Raw genomic sequence first — 24238 nt, 5'->3', positions numbered from 1 at the left:
ACTCCTTTGTTACTTCTAGACTTGACTATTCCAGCGCACTCCTGGCTGGCTTCCCACGTTCTACCCTACAGAAACTGGAGGTCATCCAAAACTCAGCTGCCCGTGTCCTAACTTGCACCGAGTCCCGTTCACCCATCACCCCCTGTGCTCGCTGACCTACACTGGCTCCCGGTTAAGCAGCGCCTCGATTTCAAAATTCTCATCATTGTTTTTCAAATCCCTCCATGGCCTCGCCCCTCCTGACCTCTGCAATCTCTTCCCGCCCCCACCCTCCAACCGATTATAATCGCTCAACCTTTGGTGGCCGTGCCTTCTGTTGCCTAGGCCTTAAGCTCTGGAATTCCCTGCCTAAACCTCGCCGCCATACTACCTTTCTTTCCCCCTTTAAGACGTTCCTTAAAACCTACCTCTTTGACCAAGCTTTTGGTCACCTGCCCTAATTTCTCCTTAAGTGGCTCGGTGTCAATTTATTTTGTCTTATAATACTCCTGTGATGTGCTTAAGGATGCTTTACTACGTTAAAGGCGCTATATAAATACAAGTTGTTGTTGTTGAAGCTGAGCCATAAATGCTAGAAAGGACCCTCAAACTGTCTTCCCTGATTTGGATGAACAGGTCATCAGACTCATCTGGACGGCCAAAGCAGGGGTGTACTTGCCCTTTGAGTACTTGAAATCTGATAATTAGTTTTGAAAAGTTTACAGTTTTGTGTGTATATTAAAACCTCACCCTTTTGATCTCTCCAATATGTTTTCTTCCGCACCCCCCCCAACCACCTTGCAAAGGATACACAACAACATAAGAAATAGGAGCAGGAGTAGGCCCTACAGCCCCTCGAGCCTGCTCTGCCATTCAGTAAGATCATGGCTGATCGTCAACCTCAACTCCACTTTCCCACCCTATCTCCATATCCCTCGATTTCCTTAGAGTCCAAAAATCTCTCGCTCTCAGCCTCGAATATACTCAACGACTGAGCCTCCACAGCTCTCTGGGGTAGAGAATTCCAAAGATTCACAACCCTCTGAGTGAAGAAATTTCTCCTCATCTCAGTCTTAAATGGCCGACCCCTTATCCTGAGACTATGGCCTCTAGTTCTAGACTCTCCAGCCAGGGGAAACAACCTCTCCGCACCTTCCCCGTCAAGCCCTCTCAGAATTTTATGTTTCAATGAGATCACCTCTCATTCTTCTGAACTCCAAAAGGGCATAAACCCATTCTACACACATCTGGGTTACTGCTTGGCTCTCACAAGAAGTTAACTGGTCACTCAGTCCCTTTTCTAAATTGGTAAATCTCCACTTATTAAGCCATTCAATCATGTACCAAATGTTTGGAGCCGTGTTTCTGCCAGCTTGAATTTTCAATGAGCTGAAATTGTGTACAGAACACAGCGTGGTGCTACACCGCCAAGAGACAGGTCAAGAGCTGGTGCCAGTGTGAATCAATGCATCCATGAGAGGAGAGAAGAAAATAGGTGATGAAAAAATAGTTACAAAAGGATTATGTTATTTACAAACAGAATCTCCCCAAAGATTGTTGGATATGCATTTCTGTATTGTGAAGAAAAAACTGTTCCTGGGCAGGCTGCCACATTACAGTAGACAGATTACATGTAGCCTGTGGTTTTATTATAGAACTTCTTAGAAAAGGCTTTTGGGTTGCTTTCGCCCTTCCAAGTATTTCTCTTCTTCCACCTTGCATCCCCCTCTCTAAACCAAAGGCAGGCAAACCGCATTACTCCCAAGCCTCTATTAACTCCTCTCTATAACTGGTTGCTAGGAGCGAGGTAATAGCATTGGTAATTGTTCCCTTGTTTAGTGCCTCTCCATTACAACTCAACTAACATTAGTAAATCACCAATGAGTGACTGGCACAAGCCCATGTCCTATCTGTGACGTACCCATCATACGGTGCTCTCTACATCATTTCAGCTCAAAGGAGATTCAAGCTGGCGACAAACATAGCTCAGAACATTTGGTAGATGATAGAATGCCTTAGTAAATGGAGATTTACAACTTTATGAATAGGACCGAGTCCCCAGTTAATCTCTTGTGAAAGTCTAGCATTGTTTTCTCTGACACAGTTCTGAGTCCTACGCAGTAACCCAAAATAATCTTTTTCCAGGTGATGGTGGGGAGGGAGGGGAGGGAATATATTAGAGAGAAAAAACTAAGGTTTAATTTACAAAAGGAAATCTGTAAACTTTGGAAAACTAGTTACCACATACTGGAGTTGTCAGATTTCAGTACAGGTACTACCCATCACTAGGGTAACCTGCAAATAGAATCATAGAATGGTTACAGCATAAAAGGAGGCCATTTGGCTCGTCGAGCCCATGCTGGCTCTCGGAAAGAGCCCTTCAGCTAGTCCCACTCCCCCGCCCTTTCCCCGTAGCCCTGCAAAATGTTTTCCTTCAGATACTTATCCAATTCCCTTTTGAAAGCCACGATTGAATCTGCCTCCACCACCCTTTCAGGCAGTGGATTCCAGATCCTAGCCACTTGCTGCGTAAAAAAGTTTTTCCTCATGTCGCCTTTGGTTCTTCTGCCAATCACCTTAAATCTGTGACCTCTGGTTCTCGACCCTTCCGCCAATGGGAACAGTTTCTCTCTATCTACTCTGTCTAGACCTCTCATGAATTTGAACACCTCTATCAAATCTCCTCTCAACCTTCACTGCTCTAAGGAGAGCAACCCCAGCTTCTCCAGTCTATCCACGTAACTGAAGTCCCTCGTCCCAGGAACAATTGTTGTAAACCTTTACTGCACCATCTCTAAGGCCTTCACATCCTTCCTAAAGTGCAGGGCCCAGAATTGGACACAATACTCCAGTGGAGGCTGAACCAGTGTTTTATAAAGGTTCATCATAATTTCCTTGCTTTTGTACTCTATGCCTCTAGTTATGAGCCCAGGATCCCGTATGCTTTTTTAATCGCTTTCTCAATCTGCTCTGCCACCTGGAAAGATTTGTGCACATATACCCCCAGATCTCTCTGTTCATGCACCCACTTTAGAATTGTACATAAGAACTAGCAGCAGGAATAGGCCACTTGGCCCCTCGAGCCTGCTCCGCCATTCAATAAGGTCATGGCTGATCTTGGGCTCAAAGCCACTTCCCTGCCCGCTCCCCATAACCCTTCACTCCCTTATCTTGCAAAAATCTGTTTATCTCCACCTTAAATGTATTTAATGACCCAGCCTCCATGGCTCTCTGGGGCAGTGAATTCCACAGATTTACGACCCTCTGAGAGAAGAAATTCCTCCTCATCTCAGTTCTAAAAGGGCGACCCTTTATTCTGAGACTGTGCCCCCGAGTTCTAGATTTCCCCACGAGGGGAAACATCCTCTTTGCATCTACCTTGTTGAGCCCCCTCAGTATCTTATATGTTTCAATAAGATCACCTCTCATTCTTCTAAATTTCAATGAGTATAGGCCCAACCTGCTCAACCTTTAGTTTACATTGCCTCTCCTCGTTCTTCCTACCAAAATGTATCACTTCGCACTTTTCTGTGTTAAACTTCATCTGCCTCATGTCCGCCCATTCCACCAGCCTGTCTATGTCCTCTTGAAGTCCATCACTGTTGTCCTCACTGTTCACTATACCTCCAAGCTTTGTACTCCATAATGTACTCATGTCTCATTTACACGGCATCACTGAATAGTCAACATTATTCACATCGCTGTTGCTGTCGGTAATTAAAACAGGATGTGGTTCTGCAAAGTGTAAATTAAGTTTAGCATTCAGTGGGTTAAAGTCGTGCTGATGAGCAAGGTATAGCTGCCTCAGACCCAGATCCCTTGATGCACAATTCCAACTCTACTCAGGCAGCTCAGCTGCATCAGTGTGTTTAAAGCTGACAGGAAGCTTTCAATCCTGGTTTAAAAATGGAACAGTTTCAGTACAAGACTTGGGTACAAAATCAGCATCCTTCCCTGGAAACAAGACTCATCGTACTGTTTCGATAGCAAAATACTGCGGATGCTGGAAATCCAAAATAACAACAGAAAATGCTGGAAAAACTCAGCAGGCCAGGCAACATCCGTGGAGAGAGAAACAGAGAAACTGTAGAAGGGTCTCGACCCAAAACGTTGACTCTATTTCTCTCTCCACGGATGTCATCTTACTGTTTTCTATTCTATTCGTTCCTCAAAAATGGCCAACTCTACACTGTTTTCCTTTCTTCCTCCTAAAACCCACAGACTTTTAAAATGCAAGCTTGAAATCACCCAACCGTCAATTCTTAATTCTTTTCAACCTTGTCATCGTCCTACACTACAGAACTTAGCCAGTTAGATTTCTCAACAAAAAAACCTGGCACCTAAATAGGAATTTTGAATAGGCTCAGCTCCCAAAATAGCTCGCTTCAAAAACAGCTGTCACAGAGGCAAGTTTGCGCACTGGCATAAACTGACATTTTCATTCTTTGCATCATTACTATAGGCTAGAAATTACCACTAGCAATTTTAGCAGACAAATGCTTAACTGATTCATAAGACATTCTTCTGTTTACCATCTCAACAACTAAAACTACGAGATAAAGTTATAGCAATGGATAAGCTATCATCGCTGTGAGTTTTTTCTTTTCCTGCCGATTACCTCCTTTTCTCCCCTTCTCTCCTCCCCTGCAGTTCTGACTCTTTGCTGAGATACAATGCCGCAGCTGCCGGTTGTCCTGCTGTAACTCAACCAACTGATCATTACTCAATGGTGAGCTTAGACAACGAGTGTTGGCAGGTTATTCAAACAAAGGGGTGTCACAGCCAGATCCTGTCCTGCAACACCCACACCACACATCCAGGAGTCATTAAATAGCGATCAAAAGTGGAAACCCGTGACAATTTCCCCCCTCCCTAACTCAGGGACACCGAGGTCAATTGCAGCATCCCGACTGTTGTGGGTTCAAAGTCCCACTCCAGGGACTTGAGCACATAAAGCTAGGCTGACACTCCAGCGCAGTGCTGAGGGAGTGCTGCACTGTCGGAGGTGTCGTCTTTCAGATGAGACGTTAAACCGAGGCCCCATCTGCTCTCTCAGGTGGACGTAAAAGATCCCATGGCACTATTTCAAAGAAGAGCAGGGGAGTTATCCCCGGTGTGCTGGCCAATATTTATCCCTCAATCAACAACAAAAAAAACAGATTATCTGGTCATTATCACATTGCTGTTTTTGGGAGCTTGCTGTGCGCAAATTGGCTGCCGCGTTTCCCACATTACAACAGTGACTACACTCCAAAAGTACTTAATTGGCTGTAAAGCGCTTTGAAACGTCTGGTGGTCGTGAAAGGCGCTATATAAATGCAAGTCTTTCTTTTATAGTTGCCCTGGTTGAGGTCAGCATCAGATTCAGCTCCAAACTGGGTGTTACCAAAGTAAAGTAGATTAAAATGTACCCGATACGATGGCTGGGAATTGAACCTGGGTCAACTGCTAACTTGGTACAGACTGGGAGTTGAACCTAGACCATTCCTGGTACGGCTCATGGGTGAAGTCTTTGAGCCATAGGGAAGCTCTTGATAAAGCAAAGCATGACATTAATTGCTGAAAAATTGGTTTATATTTCCTCTGTTCTCCCGCCCCTTTTAAAAAAAAAACTAATGGTTACCAAATACACAAAAGGTAAAAAAAAAAACGCTGCGAAGGTCAATCAACACTGTCCTCAGCATTTACATATGAAATTGTTGGGCTAAAATACATCATTGCCATTTGTTAAACCATCCGAGAATCACAGGAGCCCAAGCTCCAGGACAGCAGTTCTGCCCAACATTATTTCGATGGAGATAATTAGAAAACCCACCAATAAGAACCGAAAACACGGGAAATGCAGAAGATGCGGTCAGAATCTGAAACAGCAAAATATTTTGGATGGGGCCCTTCATCAAACAACCTGAACAGTCGCAGCTGAAATGTTGGCCTGTATTTTGCCAACTGCTTGTGCTTTCCCAGTATTTTGACAGAAACCTACAGTATTTGATCATTTATTGGGTCACATGTATGCCAACACTTTTTGAATCATTCCAAGCCACAGAATTACATTTTAAAGCATAACATATTAAACATTATGTTTCTCTCCCTCCCCCAAACACACCAGCTTGCTACCATGCCCTGTCCTTCACCTGGTACCACTGGTTTGCTCAAGATAGGAACAGATGCTTAGTCTTCATCTGGCCACTTTACCAATTTCAGATTTTTCCTTTCTAAAACGCGCACTGATTTTTAATATATTGTTTCTCGGGATGTGGGTGACACTGACAAGGCCTCATTTATTGCCCATCCATTGTTGCCCTGAGAAGGTGGTGATGGGCCACCTTGAACCACTGCAATTCTTATGGTAGTATTGCTCCCAAGATTATGCCACTGAATCTCTTGCATCTTCCCACTGAAAACAAATTAAAGGAGGGGAGAATCTCACTCTTGTTGACAGCTAGGTTCAGCAACTGGCGATATCCTACCCTACATGAAGTATTAAATAAACTTTGAACATTGGCCCAGAAATTCGGGTCTCCACGGGTGAGTACGCGCGGGGTACTCACCCGTAGGCCCAACGGAAGTGCCGGTTTCGCGTATGCACTGCGCATGCGCGGGAAACCGGAACTTCCGTTCCCTTAAAGGAAGGGGTTCAGAGGTCGAACGCGTGCGCCGGAGAGGCAGCGCGTGCGCATGGAACTTACGTTTTTTTTCTAGGTTTCTCCGGGAGGGTAAGTCTCCAGGAGGCCTGCTTTTAACAAGGTAAGTGGTGAATTAATTAAAATTAAAACATTTTTTCCACAGGTTTATTATTTTTAAAATACTTTAAAGAAAGGTAAGTTTATTTTTAACCCCGTTAGAAAATGTAATTCAATTTTTCAAAAATTTAAATGATTGTTTATAGTTATTTTACGTAATTTATAGTTATTTTAAAAATGTGATTAAAAAATTTTTTTTTGTTGAAGTTTTAGTGATGTTTTGGGGCTTATAGTATTTACAGTTTTGACGGCTCTTCTTGTCAATTTTATGAATGAAGCATTCCCTGCTACCATTGGCTCTCCATGGCCCACGTGATCCCAGGGGACGCATCGAACTAACTGCGCCCCTGGGATACGCAAGCACTGCGCGCCGGCAGCTGGAGGAGGCACAGGATCTGAATCCCACGCGGGCCCACAGCTCAACGGCCAGCGCGCTAGGTAAGTGCAGGTCGGGGGCTTGCACCCGCGGGAAGCCTCCGACCCGAATTTCTGGGCCATTATCTTTTACCACAACAAACAGTATTAGGAGTCAGTTACAGAACATACATTGTCGTACCCAGTTTACACTGCTTTCTTCTTCCAATTTTCACCCCTTTCTTCGAAATGCAGCAACTCCTGCTGACGTACAGTTCTGTGGGTGCTGACGGCCCTCCGGTATCTTGCTTAAAATGGACCATTGTTCATGTGGGAGCCTAGAAGGCGAGTGTCTGCTGGCCAAGCAACTGTGTGGCATTATAGCCCAGCCCAATCACTTTCTCACCACACCTGCACACATGTACACAGTCGAGCAGAAGGAGTGGGAAACTTGGCTTAATTTTCCTTTCATAAATCCAGGGGTGCTGAGCCCAATTGTAATACCCTAGCTGGTGATAGGTCAAGGTCAGTTGATTCAGCACAGATCAGAAATCAAACCTGCGAGTGACTGCTTTTCTGCAAAACACAACTCGAATCATTGCTTCAGCCTCAAAATCCTCTCACTGCATCCAATTAGCAGTGTAGTTATTCCACTATGTGGTGAAGGTCATTAACAAAATACTAGTTTTGCATTGGTGCAAACTCTGTACAGGAAACTTTGGTTTATCCAGAGGTTAACTGTCCAGAATGCTCGCGCCACCGGCAAAAATCAGGAGCCGTTTCGTTAGGTTTTTTTTCTTTTTGTTGCTTTTTTTTTTCCACCAGTCAGGCTCTGCAAGGTCTCGCTGAAGCTGTTGCTAAGCTACAGAGACGCTTGCAAGGTACGGCCGACTGTTTAGAAGCTGTTGCTAAGCAACAGGGTTTGTTGCCAGATACGGAGCTCAAAATCTCCGTATGTTTCAACATTAGCGCTAGTTTGTCCGGCAGTTTTGATGGGATGGCAACAGCTCGGTCCAGTCGGTGCCGGATATCACAAAGTTTCCTGTATGTTGTGCTAATGCTAGAACAGCAGTGTGTAGTTATCAGTATTCAATTCCTATTGAGGCTTTTGAAGTTCTTATTTAAATTCAGTTATTTCTACAGTCATGGCTTTTTGCTGCCTATAGTATGAATGAGTACAAAAAGCACTCAACGACAGAAAGAGAAGATATCCATCTTCACCAGGCAAGATCCTGACCTCAACTTAGTGTTTTACACAAGTTGGGCAACCAGATTGCGCTAGTGCTCAATCTGTACACTTCAGGTTTGCAGGGGTTAAGATGCCTACGTGAAGGTGATCTCTCTTGTGCTTGGGTATGCGTGCATGCAAAATTTAGACATTGCACAGGTATTCTGCACAAGTACTATGTTACCTTTTAAAAAAATCAATAGCTCTGAAGGACGGGTGAACTCAGGCGGCAAGGGAGGTGATGCACTGGGGACTCAAGTCCAGAGTCCTAATGCTGATTGCAGGCAACTACAAATGTCTGAATTGGCACAGCGTGAAAACCAGCCCTCATCGGAAGATTGCGGAATGTACCAGACTGTACTTGAACTAACAACAGAAAATGCTGGAAAAACTCAGCAGGTCAGGCAACATCCGTGGAGAGAAATTTGAGTTGACGTTTCGGGTCGAACCCTTCTAACTAGTTATCTAGTAATGACCTCCTCCTGTCAATGTGAAACAGCAGAGGTCAATGTTTACTCCTGCAATCCAATGACTTAACCCTCACTCTCAAACAAAAAAAACCCCAAAACTAACTTATAGTAGGACACTGTACAAATATAGTTGCTTTAATCAGCTTCAAGGTGCAGTTTACTAAGTGAAACACATTTCAGTGTACCTCGAGTCATTTGCGTGCCAGGGTGGAGCATTTGCAACAAAATAAACACTTGTTTTGCAGCTTTCCCCCAGGAAACAGGATGAATGAAGAAAAGCTCAAATGTCCTGTTTATTTCTACGCAATTTTCGTTATCACTATGAACTTGTCTGCCTCGCCATATTGCCTGATCCAGGTCAAAAACCTGCTCCCTGGCTTCAGCAAACACAACTTTGAAAGGCTCAAAGATGCAGCTACATTGATTTAATCTGCAAGATTACCCAACACTTTAAACCACAAGCGAGAATGGCCCCAGGCTGAACCTCCAGTTAATGGATTTCTGCCGGGAGGGGGGGGGGGGGGGGGGGGGGCTAGAATTGGACTCAGCACACTTCAGCGAAGGAAGGAGAGCGGGGCGGGCGGGGAAGTCAGTCCTGTATCTGCTCCTTATTACGAGCCAAGAACTCCTGTTGGGATCTATGCACACCTGGGAGTCAGCTAAGGTCAGATCAGACTCAGCTGTGATGTGCTATGTTGCCCCACCCCCACCCACAATCAAATGGCCTTCCATCAATCACGGTCTAGGCTCACACATGAAAGATGGGCACTTGCTTGGGCATGGATGGTTCTTTGGCGACAGCCCCAAGAGCACTTGGGATAAAACTGGGGGTTGGGGGAGGGAAATGAAAGTCTGCCATGGATGACTTGTCCATGATTTTTTTTCACTCCCTTGTGGCAGGGGTAGTGCCTAACCTATACTCAGCATCAATGCAAACCACTTTGGTTAAGAAGGTCCAAGTTCAAATACATGGCTTTTTTCTGAATTAACAGTTATATAAATTCACTTGGTTACTTTTTTTGGAGGTATTTATCAATCTGTCATTCAAATAAGCATCTGAAGCCTTCGGAGAGATAGCCAGGCTAGACTAGATAGCAGGGAAAAAGGCACTGTTATGCTAGAAAACACAGCAGTCCCAAACTATTTATTATTTTCTACTCCAGAAACAGCTACCAAAGCTTAATAACTACAATAAAAAGATATGTTGTGTTACTATCATTTTTTAAATTTTTTTTAACTGCTTAATAAGCTTGTTTGGCAGTTAAAGCCCAAGTCAGTCTAGTGTAGTGTTATTCTGCTACCTTCCAAAGGTCAGGATACAATCAGTAGCTGATATAACTGAAGAGTTCTCTATTCAATCCTGAGGCATGCTACAAATTTACCTAGATATCTGCAGAATTGAGATCTCTTACTGAGAAATGGGGAGCTACAAGAGTAATCTGAAACATAGAAGCCTAAAACACCTGGAGAACCTAAAACAGCAGTCATTTCCTCTGATCAGATGTTAGTTGGCCACATCAGTGCACCTCATCTTCCGATTAGGCAGTCTGCAGCCTTCCGGTCTCAATATCGAGTTCAACAATTTCAGATCATAACCTCGGCCCCTATTTCATTTTCACTTATATTTTTCCACTCCTTTCCTTTCCCCCCCCCCCCCTTTTCCTTTTGTTTCTCTCTCACACCTGGCAGCTATCTTTTGCCCTGCCAGTACACTTTACACCTAATCACAGCCTATTACCATCTCGTCTAGCTTCTAATCTCTTTTACTTCTTTTGGTTCTTTTATTCTTTTGTCCGATCGCAGCCCTGCCTTCGATCTAGTTCCTTTTCTCTCCAGTTTTGAAGAAGGGTCAAACCTGAAACGTCGACTCAAATTTCTCTCCACGGATGTTGCCTGACTTGCTGAGTTTTTCCAGCATTTTCTGTTGTTAGTGCAAATCTATTGTTCATAACTTCAGCTCTCAGTGAGTAAAGGCCCAGTGTAGTACAGAACCACACAGACCAGAAGATCTCGGGTTTAATTCCCAGCCTGTGTTGAGCTAGCTAATCGCAGCTTACATAGCAGTGGGAAGACTAGAAACAGCCTCAGTAACCACCATGTCTGGTTGGGTGTTGATTAGAGATTCAGGATGGACTGGGTTTCATCCAGCAGCCAGAGGGGCGTGAAACAAACATCCTCATTACTACTAACAAAGGATCCTTGTAGTGTAGGGACATATAGTGGCGGGCCTATTTAATACCTTTGAGGCTTCAAAATATTTCTACAGAGAAGGCGAATGAAGTGCTGAATGTAGTCAGTTCCAGGATCTCATCCAGTGAATGGATACCCGCGCAAATCTCAACCCAAAACAAAAATCACTACGGAACAGGGTAGTTGGAGGGGGTGGGGAACCGAGGAAAGGCTGTCTTTCTCCTACCCGATTTAAAACTGAATTGTGGTGCAATATTCCCTGTTAGTTTGGCTGAGTTGGCGCTCATTCAATCTTTCTAAAGTACAATAGAAACCCCTCAAATATATGTTGGATGTAAACTTCATGGAAATCAACAGAGTATTTCTTCATAAAGCTGCAGTAATGACTGTTCTTAATCCTCTGTGTGAGCGTCAAGGGCATGAATTGCATCGACAGCTGGGGTGGGCACAAAAGAGAATCAAGATCCTCACATATATTATATATATTGGGAAGAACTCAAGTAATAAAGGGAAGGAACCCAGACTAATAAATTAGTGCTACCAGACTGCATTTTTCTCTCAGGCATGCATTTTAAATGAAGCTTGAAGAGTTTCAGTGATCTGGCAACCACCAGCAGGTAAACAAAATATTCAGTATTTTCATGATAGCAAAATACTGCAGATGTTGGAAATCCGAAATAACAACAGAAAATGCTGGAAAAACTCAGCAAGTCAGGCAACATCCGTGGAGAGAAATTTGAGTTGACGTTTCGGGTTTGACCCTTCTAAGAGGGTCAAACCCGAAACGTCAACTCAAATTTCTCTCCACGGATGTTGCCTGACTTGCTGAGTTTTTCCAGCATTTTCTGTTGTTATTTCGGATTTCCAACATCTGCAGTATTTTGCTATCATACATTTTAAAAGATTTGACAAGCCTCTTGCTCAATCAATTGTCTAGTTGTTACATGAAAGGTGCTAATTAAATATAAAAAGTTGTATCTCACCTAGTCGCACAACCACCAAAAGTGACAGACATGCACCATCAGCAAGACAAAATCTACGCACAATACCTCATGGTGCCTTCCACAGTAAAGGGAAAACTACGAAAATGTCACACGCCGTTCATTACCCTTTATCAAAATCCAATTATAAAATGCCTACAGTGTGATGGGTACAAGCTTCAGACACCTACCATTATACTTTACTGAAATTCGAAGGAAACTATGCTATTATCTCAGGTGAACTTTGAACCAGTCTGCACTCTCCAAAAGGTCTGAACACTGAACAACTGTATCTGCATTAGTTTATCTTACCTTACAGGCCCGCTGATCCCAGCTCCCAGCTTCTGAGTCCAGTTAATTGCGTACTCATCTAATATGGAGGATTCCTGTTAAGGGAGAATAATAACATCAACAGAGGATTTAACCTTAGTCAATGAGGCTGGAAAGATTCTTCCAGATAAGCTTTGGTCTAAATATAAATGTATATATTCCAGTTACATCGCTCATGGGTCAAAGTATGCATTATTTTAAAATGATAGGTGTGCCAAAGTATATAGCACACAATGTATAATATAATCCATCGCCTACAGAATTGCATATGGTGGGGAAAAAAAATCCAATCTGTAACTGTCGCTCCCATTTTCTAATTCTTTTTCTGTTGCTATGTTGTTCACCCTTTGTCTGTCTCTTTTCTTGCCCCTTCCTTCCTCTCTCTGGTCGTCACGCACTTTTCTCTATGCGATGTCGATACCATTTCGCACACCTCTTTTACCCCAGTTTCTATTTTAATCTTTATACTCTCCTCCCCTCGGTGTCCTATCTCTTTTGTATGGCTTCAATATTTCTTTACCAATGTACTCAATTTTTATCTCTTACCTTTAACCCCCCCCAGTGTATCCAGTAAATTGGTATGCAACATTTATCATGTTATACACGGGCAGAGGCGGTCAACATGGAGCATTGAGAGAAGGTAGGGCTAAGGAGAGCTTGAAGGGGGGGAAGCTGCGCGAATCCAATGGACTGAGGTTGGGTTTGTAGTGTAGGAGGGAGGGTACTGCATCCTAGAGGGCTGGACCAAGGAGTAATCACGGGCCACTGGGCGTGGGAGTGCCAGAGTTTGGGAACACTTGGCGTAACTGCAATCTGAGATCTGAGCTGTAGCAGCACTCAAGAGTGGAAAGGCTGAATCACGATAGCCTGAACTCATGGGATGGGATGGGATGGGCTGAGGGTTCTGAAGTCAGAGTATTTGAAGGAGCAGGAGCACTAAAGGAAGAGTCTGGAAACGAGGCACATTCAGACAGTTGAAGGATCTGGAAGAATTATGGGGATGCGGAGGTTTGTGGGCAGTTGTGAAGAGAGTGGGTCATTTCAGGGAGGGCAGATACATTGGGAACACTTGAGAGTGATGAAGTGTGGGATCAGTGGAGGCAGCAGGGCTATGGGAGAAGTGAAGGGGACAACTGGAGTACTGGGGCTGTGTGCATTGGAATGGCTCTGGATTGAGAGCGCTGAGGCAGAGATAGGGGCTGGAAATGCTGAAGGAGTCTAGCAGCACCGAGGTGATGGGACTGGGACCACTGAAGGGAGAAGTGGGGGGGCTGGAATCAATCTAGGCCATACATCTGGACCCCAAGTATAAGCCCAGGAACAATCCGGGAGTACAAAATTAATTTTTCTCTTTCCTTCCTCCTCACTTTGGTCTCTTCCTTTTTTCCTCCTCTCTGGGCAAGGAGGCAGGAAGCAGCCAGGGTAAGTAGGACAGGAACCACTCGAGCTGACAGGGTGTGTTGCGAAGCACTTGGGGGCATGTGGGCCAGCAGGCTGGGAAACACTGAAAGTAGATGAGAGAGCCACAAATCGCCTGTGGCAGACAAGCCTGTAAACACTCAGTCTGGGCAAGTGACTACATGATCAGCAAGTGCTCAGGTGAGTTGGGAAGCACTCGCTGCATCCAGGCAGGAGGCCTTCGCAGCCCGATCCTCTGGCCGGAGTGGTTCTTGATATTTGATTCCACCCCCCCCTCCAGCTAGCTTTCTCCTCAGCTGCATCAGGGTTGCATAATTCTTTTGTCCTGTAAATGGTATGGGGAATGGGGTAAAATGGTAAATGGTATGGGGAATGGGGTAAAATGGTAAATGGTATGGGGAATGGGGTAAAATGGTAAATGGTATGGGGAATGGGGTAAAATGGTAAATGGTATGGGGAATGGGGTAAAATGGAAATGTGTCCAAATGCTGGTCAATCTTAGTAACAATGCAGAGAACCCAGGAGCTTCCAACATATAAACCTGGACTGTACATAAATGAACCTGAACAGTACAAAAGGTTTGGAGTACAAGAGTAAAGAAGTCTTGCTACAATTATATAGGGCCTTGGTGAGCCCACACCTGGAGTACTGTGTACAGCTTTGGTCTCCCGACCCAAGGAAGCATATACTTTCCTTAGAGGGAGTGCAACGAAGGCACATTAGACTGATTCCTGGGATGAAGCGATTGTCCTATGAGGAGAGATTGAGTAGACTGGGCCTATATTCTCTAGAGTTTAGAACAATGAGAGGTAATCTCATTGAAACATATAAAATTCTTACAGGGCTTGACAGGGTAGATGCAGGGAGGATGTTTACCCTTGCTGGGGAGTCTAGAACCAGGAGGGGTCACAGTCTCAGAATACAGGGTCAGCCATTTAGGACTGAGATAAGGAGAAATTTCTTCACTCAAAGGGTTGTGAATCTTTGGAATTCTCTACCCGAGAGAGCTGTGGATGCTCAGTCGTTGAGCATATTCAAGACAGAGATCGATAGATTTTTGGATATTAAAGGGAATTAAGGGGTATGGGGATAGTGTGGGAAGGTGGAGTTGATCTTACTGAATGGCAGGATCTTACTGAATGGCAGAGCAGGCTCGAATGGCCTAATCCTGCTCCTATTTCTTATGTTCTTATGTATTTCTGAGAGGGTGAACAGAATGAATGAGGGAATTGTTTCTGAAACAACTTTAATACCCAAATTGCATGAACAAACAACTCCTTGTATATAGTTAGTTATACTCATAGTTTACCTCAATCTATAAGTTCATGGTTTACATAATTTTGAGATTTTTATGTAAAAAGAAAAATTTCAGTTAGCATTGGGTAGCTGGGCTTTTCCATCTGTGGAGAGGTGAGGGAGGGAGCAGGCGTTAAAAATAAGACCTAGCCATCTTAATGACAATTAGACTCAGAAGGGGAGGACCTTGTCAAGATTGACATGGACAGCAGCAAATCATAGTTTCAGGATAGGGGGTCGGCCATTTAGGACTGAGACAAGGAGAAATTTAGAGGGTTGTGAATCTTAGAAATTCTCTACCACAGAGGGCTGTGGATGCTCAGTCGTTGAGTATATTCAAGAAAGATATCGATCGATGTTTGGGCAGTAAGGGAATCAAGGGATGTGGGGATAGTGCGGGAAGGTGGAGTTGACGTAGAAGTTCAGCCATGAGGTTATTGAATAGCGGAGTAGGCTCGATGGGCTGTATGGCCTACTCCGACTCCCATTTCTTAGTTCCTTCTAAGAACTGAGAATATAAGACATTTGCAGTAAAATAGTCAGCAAACCCAACCCAATCATACAAGCTCCAGCCCAAATACTTCAAATTTAGCCTTAGGCTCCCAAAACCAGAGTAAGCCTCTTCTGTAAAACATTCTCAATGAATTTACAACAGTGCAAACAACTCCGAGCATGGATAAATACTTTATTCTTGTTTTAACTTTTTATAGGTTTTATATGTTATGCTACTTTTACCAGTAAATTGGAGAGAAAATGTAGATTTTGCTGTGCTTCATGATCATATGTTACAATGTAGTTCTTCATTAGAGGTTTATCTAGCTGCTTTCCTCAAGTTTAATTCATACTCTCCCTATCTCTTCAGTTACGATTTGTCGCAGTTTTATGATTAGGCAGCTTGAGCCAATCAAGTGCAACTGTGACTTCTACTTCATACATTAAGCACAACACCTGAAGTGACACATAGAAAGTGTACTGGGCAAAGCAAACACACTAAACACACATATACATCATTACCGCCACATTGCTCATGGCATGTCAGAGATTATGCTGTTGTAAGGGAGGGAGTTTGTTGGGGTGTGGAAGCAGAGGAGGTGTGCATAACTACAGTGAAAGAATTTGAGGGAAAAAAGCTGTAAGAGGTCACCCTTAGAGATAATAAGTGTTTTTTGTTTGGTGCTGTAAAGTTAATCCCATGTCTACATAAATGAATTTCAATGTAATACAGGGAGCAGCTCTTTACTATTCATTTATTTACAGTGTGGCTTTTTATAGTGAAGGTCAAGAAATACATAACTTTTAAAAAAATAAGTTGGATCTTCTGCACGAAATATCTCTGGAACAGTATTTAGTGTATTTAAGCAGCAGCTTTTGGTAAAGCATTTTAAATTCAGGACTTTTGTTCAGAATCCCCTTTCAAATCTGAATTTGCAGATGACAGCAAATTGGGGGTATAGTTAATACTGAAGAAGACTGCAACAAAATACAAGATGACATTAATAAACTTGCAGAATGGGCGTGTAATTAGTAAATGAATTTCAATATAGATAAGTGTGAGGTAGTGCATTTTGGTAGGGAGAATAAGAAGGCTACCTACTCCTTGGAAAATAAAGAGTCTAAATGGGGTAGAGAAACAAAGGGATCTAGGGGTACAGATAATCAAATCACACAAGGTAGTGCCACAGATTAATAAGGCCGTAAAAAAGCAAAAAAAAGCACTGAGGTTCAATTCTATTGGGACAGAATTGAAAAGTAGAGAAGTTATATTAAACTTGTATCAAACCTTGTTTAGACCACACAGAGTACTGTGCACAGTTCTGGTCTCCATATTATAGAAAGGATATAGAGGCACTGGAGTAGGTGCGAAAAAGTTTGACAAGAATGATACCAGAACTGAGAGGTTATACCTATCAGACAAGATTGAACCGGCTGGGGCTCTATTCTCTAGAAAAGAGAAGGCTGAGGGTGTCCCGATAGAGGTCTTTAAGATTATGAAAGGGTCTGATAGGGTAGACATAGAGAAGATTCTTCCACTTGTGGAGGAGACCAAAACTAGGGGCCATAAATAAAAGATAGTCACTGATAAATCCAATGGAGAATTCAGGAGAAACGTCTTTACCCTGAGGGGTGAGAGCAGGCTCATGTGGAGTGTGGACCAGTTATGCCAAATGGCCTGTTTCTGTGCTGTATATTCTATGGAGAAAGGGAATTACAGAAATAATGCACACATGGTTACCAATACTAACAGCATTTTCCTAGAATTCTTCCCACAGTGGGCTATCTAAAACCTGTTCTCAGATGACCTCAAAGCCCCTGGGCTAGGAAGGGGGAAAAAATTGGCAGATTTCCTGCTTCCAATTTCTATCCTGTGAAAGTGCAAGTGCATGGATCTTGGGTGAAAATAGGATCAAACTAAAGTGTGATACAACTTTGCAGTCAAATAGTCTGCTAACACTCATCATTTGCACCAAGGCTGCTCTGGCAAAAGGTGAACACTCAAGGGCAGGCTCCAGGATGAAGACATGAACATTTAATACAGGAACTCTTCCAATGGCTGTTAGTCAATAAAATTCCTGGCGTGAAATTGAGCATAAAGACCAAAAAAGATCTTGCGTTCAATGTTTTAGCCTGCGCTGACCGAGCTGATCTCAGCCAGGAGAAATGGTGGGATGCTACAACTAGCTTTGATGTCCCTGGGCTGAGAATGGATGGTTTAGAGGGCTCAACACAGAGGGAAGAAAAGGAATTTAAAAAAAAATTAGACACGGTTTCTATTCCTCATCACTACACAGTGACCACTTCTGGGAAGTTCTCATGCCTTGATATCACGTGAGGACCAGCTTAGGGTCATCTGTGATAACTCATGCAGTTCAGTAGACCACGAAAACTCATCGTCTAGGCTCACACACAAAGAAATGGCCATTTGGGGGAGGCCCATCAAACTAAATGTCAGCACCTTTTGGAAGGAAGAAAATTACATTTAAAATTTAACTCAGATAGATAGTTAATGTGCAAAGATATTCTTAAAAACGTGCAGGAGGAAGGCTTCTTGGGGCTGGGATTCTAATTTTTAAAAAAGGTTGCAGTTTTCTCTGCCTTTGGCATTTACAGTCGGGTGCTGTGCACTACATTAAAGTGACAGAAACAAGCTGCAACAAAAGTCTAATCGGCAATTCTCTCCATCTCTCACTGTCCATTTCTTTTCTAGAAGTGCGTTTCAACACAGATTTATTTTTATTATTTTTCTGAGCTGGATTTCAATTGATTCCTTTCTTCCTGGCTAGTGCCCAGCCACAGGAATCAGGAATAGCAGAGTGGATAGTGAAAATAAACAAGAGCCAGTAAGGTCAATCTCCCCACACAGGCAAAAAGATCATTAAAAACACAGCTATCATAAGATCCAATGGATAGACTGCACCGATGTAAAAGTCACAACCCTTAAGTTTGGAGGTCATAAAAATCTATGAACGCAAATTATAAAAGTAAATCTCAAATGTTCAATTTCATCGTCAGTGACATGCCAAAAAATGTTTATTTTAAAAAGGTTCAATAGTTTCCATCACGATGGATGGTCCTCTTGCTTCCAGGTCTTTCCTTGTACTACAGGAAACTCTTGTTCAAACGGCACCTAAATATCCGGTATTCTCTATTAACCGGCAAAATTCTCACTCCGAAAACAACACCTCAATAACCGGCAATGTTGCCGAGTCCGAGTCTCCCGCGGTGGCCGAGTTAGTCAGTGGGGGTAGTTCTCCAAACTGCCACTACTCGGCTTCTTGGCGCTGTCGGAAGTCGGAACACCTCAATACCCCTGTAACAGGAGTCTGACTCTCCCGCGCTGCCGGTAGTCTCTTCTGATCCGCCATTTTACAGGGGTACTGTGTGTCACCCACGCTGCTGGTAGTCATTGCATTGCATTACCCTCAACTGGCAGTATTGTACTTAATCAAGCATCTTCCACCGTCCATTTAACACAACATTCTGTAGGTGAGTATCCAATTACTGTATACTGCACATTTCTTGATTTTTTTCTTTTTCTTTTTTAAAAATAGCCTCGGTAGATAACCCTCTCCGTCATCCGGAATTTTTGATCAACCGGCGACACGCCGGTCCCGGATACCAAAGAGTTTCCTGTATACTGTAACAAGATGACAGGAGGCACACAAAACACTATGATTTTCCGTTTCTCCCTGTGACTGAAGGAACTAAACTTTGTTTCCTACTAACTGGGAATTTGAGATAGGGAACTTATCGCATGGAAGGGACAGCATCCATTAGCATGCATGCTGCGAGCTCACACCCTTATGGGATGATATCAACTCCCTAACTAAAAATTAATCACACTTAACATCCCTGCAGATCTTAGTGCAACTGCTCAATGATTTATTTTGAAGTTGCCTAAATTAACTTTGCACTCACCAGAAACTAGTATTTGAACTTTAAATCAGAGGAAAAAAAGTAATAAATAACACCTTTTAACGAGCGCCTCATCTGAACCAATATGATTGGGAAGAGCTGCAAAAGGCTACAAGGAGGCCTGATTCACCAAGAAAGCAAGGAAAACTGATGAATGGAATTTTTTTTAAACCACCAATTGAGTTTCCTTTTAAAAGGAAGTGTTCCACACCCACCAGAAATCTGGAAAAATAGGCATTAAAGAGCAGTGAGGGATAGAATTGGCTGCAATTCCACCACCCTCCTTTGTTTTGCCTCTCCCAGAAGGTTGCCATAGTTTGGGGGGGGGGGGGGGGGGGGGAGGCAGGGTAGGTCCATGGTCTGTGTGCTTGCAACTTGGTCTGGACGCGACAGGCTAGATGGTCTTTTCTCATCCTTCTTTTCATATATCTGCATGCCCTCTCTTTACCACAGAAATGTTTCGGTCACAGACTCTGCTGGACAATAATTTACAAAAAAACACCAAGCACAATTGGCGAACTTTGGATAACTCAAAAGAAGAATTTAAAACTCCTGAGGTAGATTCACAAACAAGTGCCACCAAAAGTCCAAGAGTCCTTGGAAACCGTTCATAATTATTCAAAAGTTAGTACTGAGAGCATTTGAAGGACGAGGTGGAGGGGAGAGGGAAAGAGGAGCTGGAAGGAAAGAAGGGCTGCATACGAACGTTACTGAGAAAGGTGAATTACAATCCAGAGACAATTGTTAACTCAGATTCTTCATACTGTGTCTTTCCTCCAGTCTCAAAACATGCATACTCAGCAGCAGGGGGAGCAACCTGCTCCAAGGCCTTCACCAAAGTTGCTTTGAAACTGCCATAACAGGCCACCAACACTAACCCAAGCCCAGAGAAGACCACCGTTGATTTTCACTTCTTGCCGTTTACTTCGCGAAGGCCCTGGCCTCTAACTCTGTCTGTCCCTCTCTCATCAGTATAGATCAAGAACTCAGCAGACTGAATGATCAGGTTTGTGGCTACAAGAAATTGGTGGTCTAACACACTGTGCCAATCCCATGCCTTTTTAAAAAGGATAGTAATGAATATATGGGAATGTAGAGTTGTTGGTTTGATTCCTCTCCATCTTGCTGAGAACCCAATTTCAACCACATTATGAGGTGGGAAAATCAGCTGGGAATCTCCATCAGACTGCCTTCGCTAACAATGCGTGAATATCATTTTCAGACAGTCAGTCACTTAATAACGTTAAGTGTGTTAGAAGTCCATGTTTGGTCAGGTAGGAGCCAATTTCTGTAAAAACGTCCTTCAAATTTGGGTTTTCAAACATAGGTACAGTAAACAACCAAGGAGAAGTGGAAAGGTACATCAAAAAGAATATAGCTCAGGGGTTGAGGACAGAAACACATTAGAACTCTTAACAACTTGTATATATATAGCGTCTTTATGTAGTGAAAGGTCCCAAAGCACTGCACAGGATTGTAATCAGGCAAAAATTGACACCAAGCCAAAGGAGATATTAGGACAGGCGTCTAAAAGTTTGGTTAGAGGTAGATTTTAAGGAAAGGCTTAAAGGGGAGAGGGGTTAAGGGAGGGAATTCCAGAGCTTCGGGGCTATACGGCTGAAGGCACAGCCGCTAATGGTGGGGTGAAGGATATGGGGGATACACAAGAGACCAACGTTGGAGGAACGTAGAGTTCTTGGAGGGTTGTAGGGCTGGAGGAGGTTACAGCAGGGCGAGGCCATGAAGAGATTTGAACACAAGGATGAGAATTTTAAAATCAAGGCGCTGTTGCACCGGGAGCCAATGTAGCTCAGCAGGCACAGGAGTGATGGGCGAGTGGGACTTGGTACAGATACGATGCGGGCTGCAGAGGTTTGGATAAGCTTGTTTATGGAGTGTGGAAGATGGGAGGCCAGCCAGGGGAGTATTAGAATAATTGAGCCTGAAGGTTAAAAAAGCATGGATGAGGGTTTCAGCAGTAGATAAGCTGAGACAGGAGCAGAGACAGGTGATGTTATGGAGTTGTCAGTAGGCAGTCTGTGATGGAGAGGATATGATGTTGGAAGCTCAGCCCAGGATCAAAGTTGCGAACAGCCTGAATGCTGAGGTTGCCTGGGAGGGATATCGAATCGATGGCGAGGGAACGGAGTTTGTGGTGGGGGTTGAAGACAATGGTTTTGGTCTTCCCAACGTTTTAATTAGAGGAAATTGCAGCCCATTCATGACTCGATGTCGGACAAGCAGTCTGACAACACAGAGGCAGTAAATCTACACATTGGCACAGCTCGGTGGAACACAAAACCAATGCAAGGTGTGCTAATCACAGCCACATAGCTGTATGGAAACATGGAGTGGAGCTCAGACACTTTCTCACAGGCAAGGGGGATATCTGTGGGGATATCACCAGACAGTTCTCTCCTTTCAGTGCATCAACCAGAGAGTGGATCATCTGGCTGCTATCTTGGACGCTGCTGACGTGTGACAAGAGGAAAAAATATTTTGTTACCCAAAAGGAACTTGCAAGCTCATTTCTGTTAAAAATCCATTGCTAAGACAGTGAACTATATACTGCTCTATTTTACTGCATGAGAATTCACCGCAATGCATTTTTCCAGCACCAAGGAAACACCATTATTTCCCCCTTGTGCAACACATCTGGAATGGATGTCACCAATCCAGCTAGTTTGTGTTTTACAGTACAATAAAACTTTTCATAGATTGTAAAAAATCATATAAGCATCCACTGACCATCAAGACAGCACCAATCTTTATTTTGACAGGCAATTGATATGGACACCTTTTGATCCTTTTTAGTGTAATAACTGGAATGGCAATCATCCATTGGACATACAGTATGGCAAAATTCAACACAAGGGTGTTGACTCCTTCAATATAAAAAGGTATGTTATTTTTAAAGACTAAAGAGCTAAATATAACGGCCAAGTATTGAACTCAAAACCTTTTCTTCCAGTCACTGCAAAAATCTGAAGGATCTTTAAAACCCTGCACTTTAAATGTGAGTCATGAAGTGACAGCTTAGCAGCATTAGTGTGTTAATACACTGTGGCGAGACACTCACCTCTCTGACTTGCACGTTGATACTTGAATACCCTACCCTCATTACAATTGCACTAGCTATAATTACAATTTTTTTTTTAAAGAAAAATTGATTCTACCTCTGCTTGCACATGTGGGGCAGGCAAGACGCTCTCCACTAAACATCCTAGCATTAAGATAAGCACCAGCAAGAAGGTGATAGGAGTAAGTTGTCCCCCTACCACTTCAAAGAAGGGTTGAACTTGTCAGTGCATTATCACCATCGGCAGGAAAATATTTATAACCATCCAATGACTACTGTACTGGTGACAGCTAGGGAGTAATTCAATCATGAGCCTTGCAAAACCCATTACTGCTCAACTTTGGGCCCACAGAAAACTCAAGGTGAACCCTGAAAAGTACATGAAAATTCTCAAGACTTTCAACCCCACAGTTAAGACAGCCGAAGGACTGACGGCCACTGACTGACGGCAGAGCCAGACACATTTAGCAAAAACCAAATCACTATGGTGCTATTTTCAGCACATTAATATTAGCTCTCATATGAAGAAATGCTTGGAGGTAAGATTTATGACTAAGATTGAGACAGCTTGCAAACTCATTTAAATTGAGCATTTAAAAGGAATGAGAGATGTTAAAACTTCACTTTAAAAAAATAAATACCCTTCCCATCTCCTATGCTGAAGGCTGTGACTCACTGATGACAGATTGTTCCATACCTCACCCAAGTAGGTCACTTTGTTTTACACTCGAGATGAGTGAAACATATAACCCCATTATTGGAGTTATAGATGTTTTAAAAATAATGCGTTAAAAGAGGTCACATTTTAAGTCTCCAAATAATTGACAGGTCTATTGTGCACTTCTGGAAGTGCCGGATTTTTTCCCTAGAGTAGCTGGCAGAGAGAAATGCCGTCAATGCAGAAGATAAGGAATAGCCTGAACGTGAGCAACAGTCCGAATGACGCACACATCCCACATGGAGCATTTAAAGCTGCATTTCCTGTAAGCGGCTGGGCCATTCTAGCCAGTCCTTGTTGTGCCCCCATCCACAGACATGCATACTTCGGGCACCGACACCACCATGTTAGACACATCGCCTCACTCTTACCTTAATCACTCTGTCCACGCCGTCCTCGGACATCCTGCCGATCTGAAACGGGGAAGAGAGACCAGGGGGACAGGGGGGAGGAGGGAAAGGGGGTAATAGACTCGGGTTCGCACAAGGAGAGAGCAGAGCCGGTGAGGGGGGCAAGATGAGGACAAGGCCTGGGCAAAGGGTGATGGGGGGTAGTGGGGTGGGGAGGGAGAGGTTGGGGAAAAGAATATTTTCCCCCTTTTAATCCAGCTCTAAAAGACGCTCGGTAACTAGCGGCTTCAGATGAAAGGCCTCTCCGTGCCCGGCATGATGAAGTGCGGCTCCTCGTCCTCTCACTCACCGGCTACACGGATTCCCGCAGTCGACAGTCCGCCATTGTTGCCACAACTCATCGTAATGAACAGCGCATGCGCCGCCGCCAAGCGCGGTACGTCAGGTATCGGCGTCACAGCGTCCCCCGGTTGCCTGGGCATTTATCAGAGGGGATGCCGGGATAGCCCCTGGCGGCTGGATGGTCCTCCGGATTCCTGGCGGCGGGGCCATTTTGAATGGACCAATGGGTTGAGACTGCGGTTTAACCAAAGCTACTCATCAAAGACGCTCTACAAGTGAGCTTCCCCTTCAGGAGAGGTATCACAAATACTACTACAGAGGTATAGCTGTGTCTCAGTTGGTAGCAC

General features: G+C 43.8%; 1 protein-coding gene across 5 annotated transcripts in view; it reads right to left on the bottom strand.

The window, feature by feature from the left end:
• The window catches only part of mapkapk5 (MAPK activated protein kinase 5), a 78588-nt gene extending 54594 nt beyond the window's left edge, over positions 1–23994 (bottom strand). The window contains exons 1-2 of one of the 5 annotated variants that reach the window (XM_085961386.1): positions 23899–23994; positions 12257–12330 (exon numbers count right to left, since the gene is read on the bottom strand). Coding sequence is in view for 3 of the 5 variants with exons in the window: in XM_085961385.1 (XP_085817511.1) it covers positions 12257–12330; positions 23571–23603 (107 nt within the window). In the remaining 2 variants the exon portion in view is untranslated. Of the gene's footprint in view, positions 1–12256; positions 12331–23570 lie in introns of all 5 variants that reach the window. The other 4 variants (XM_085961385.1, XM_085961388.1, XM_085961389.1 and 1 more) reach the window with 4 other exon arrangements.
• Positions 23995–24238: the final 244 nt, after the last annotated feature.

The sequence above is a fragment of the Somniosus microcephalus genome, chromosome 19, assembly GCF_052327205.1.
Source record: "Somniosus microcephalus isolate GS21.2 chromosome 19, FLI_Smic_1.0, whole genome shotgun sequence".
In the NCBI taxonomy this organism is placed as follows: Eukaryota; Metazoa; Chordata; class Chondrichthyes; order Squaliformes; family Somniosidae; genus Somniosus; species Somniosus microcephalus.
This window is presented reverse-complemented; position numbering and strand designations above follow the sequence as displayed.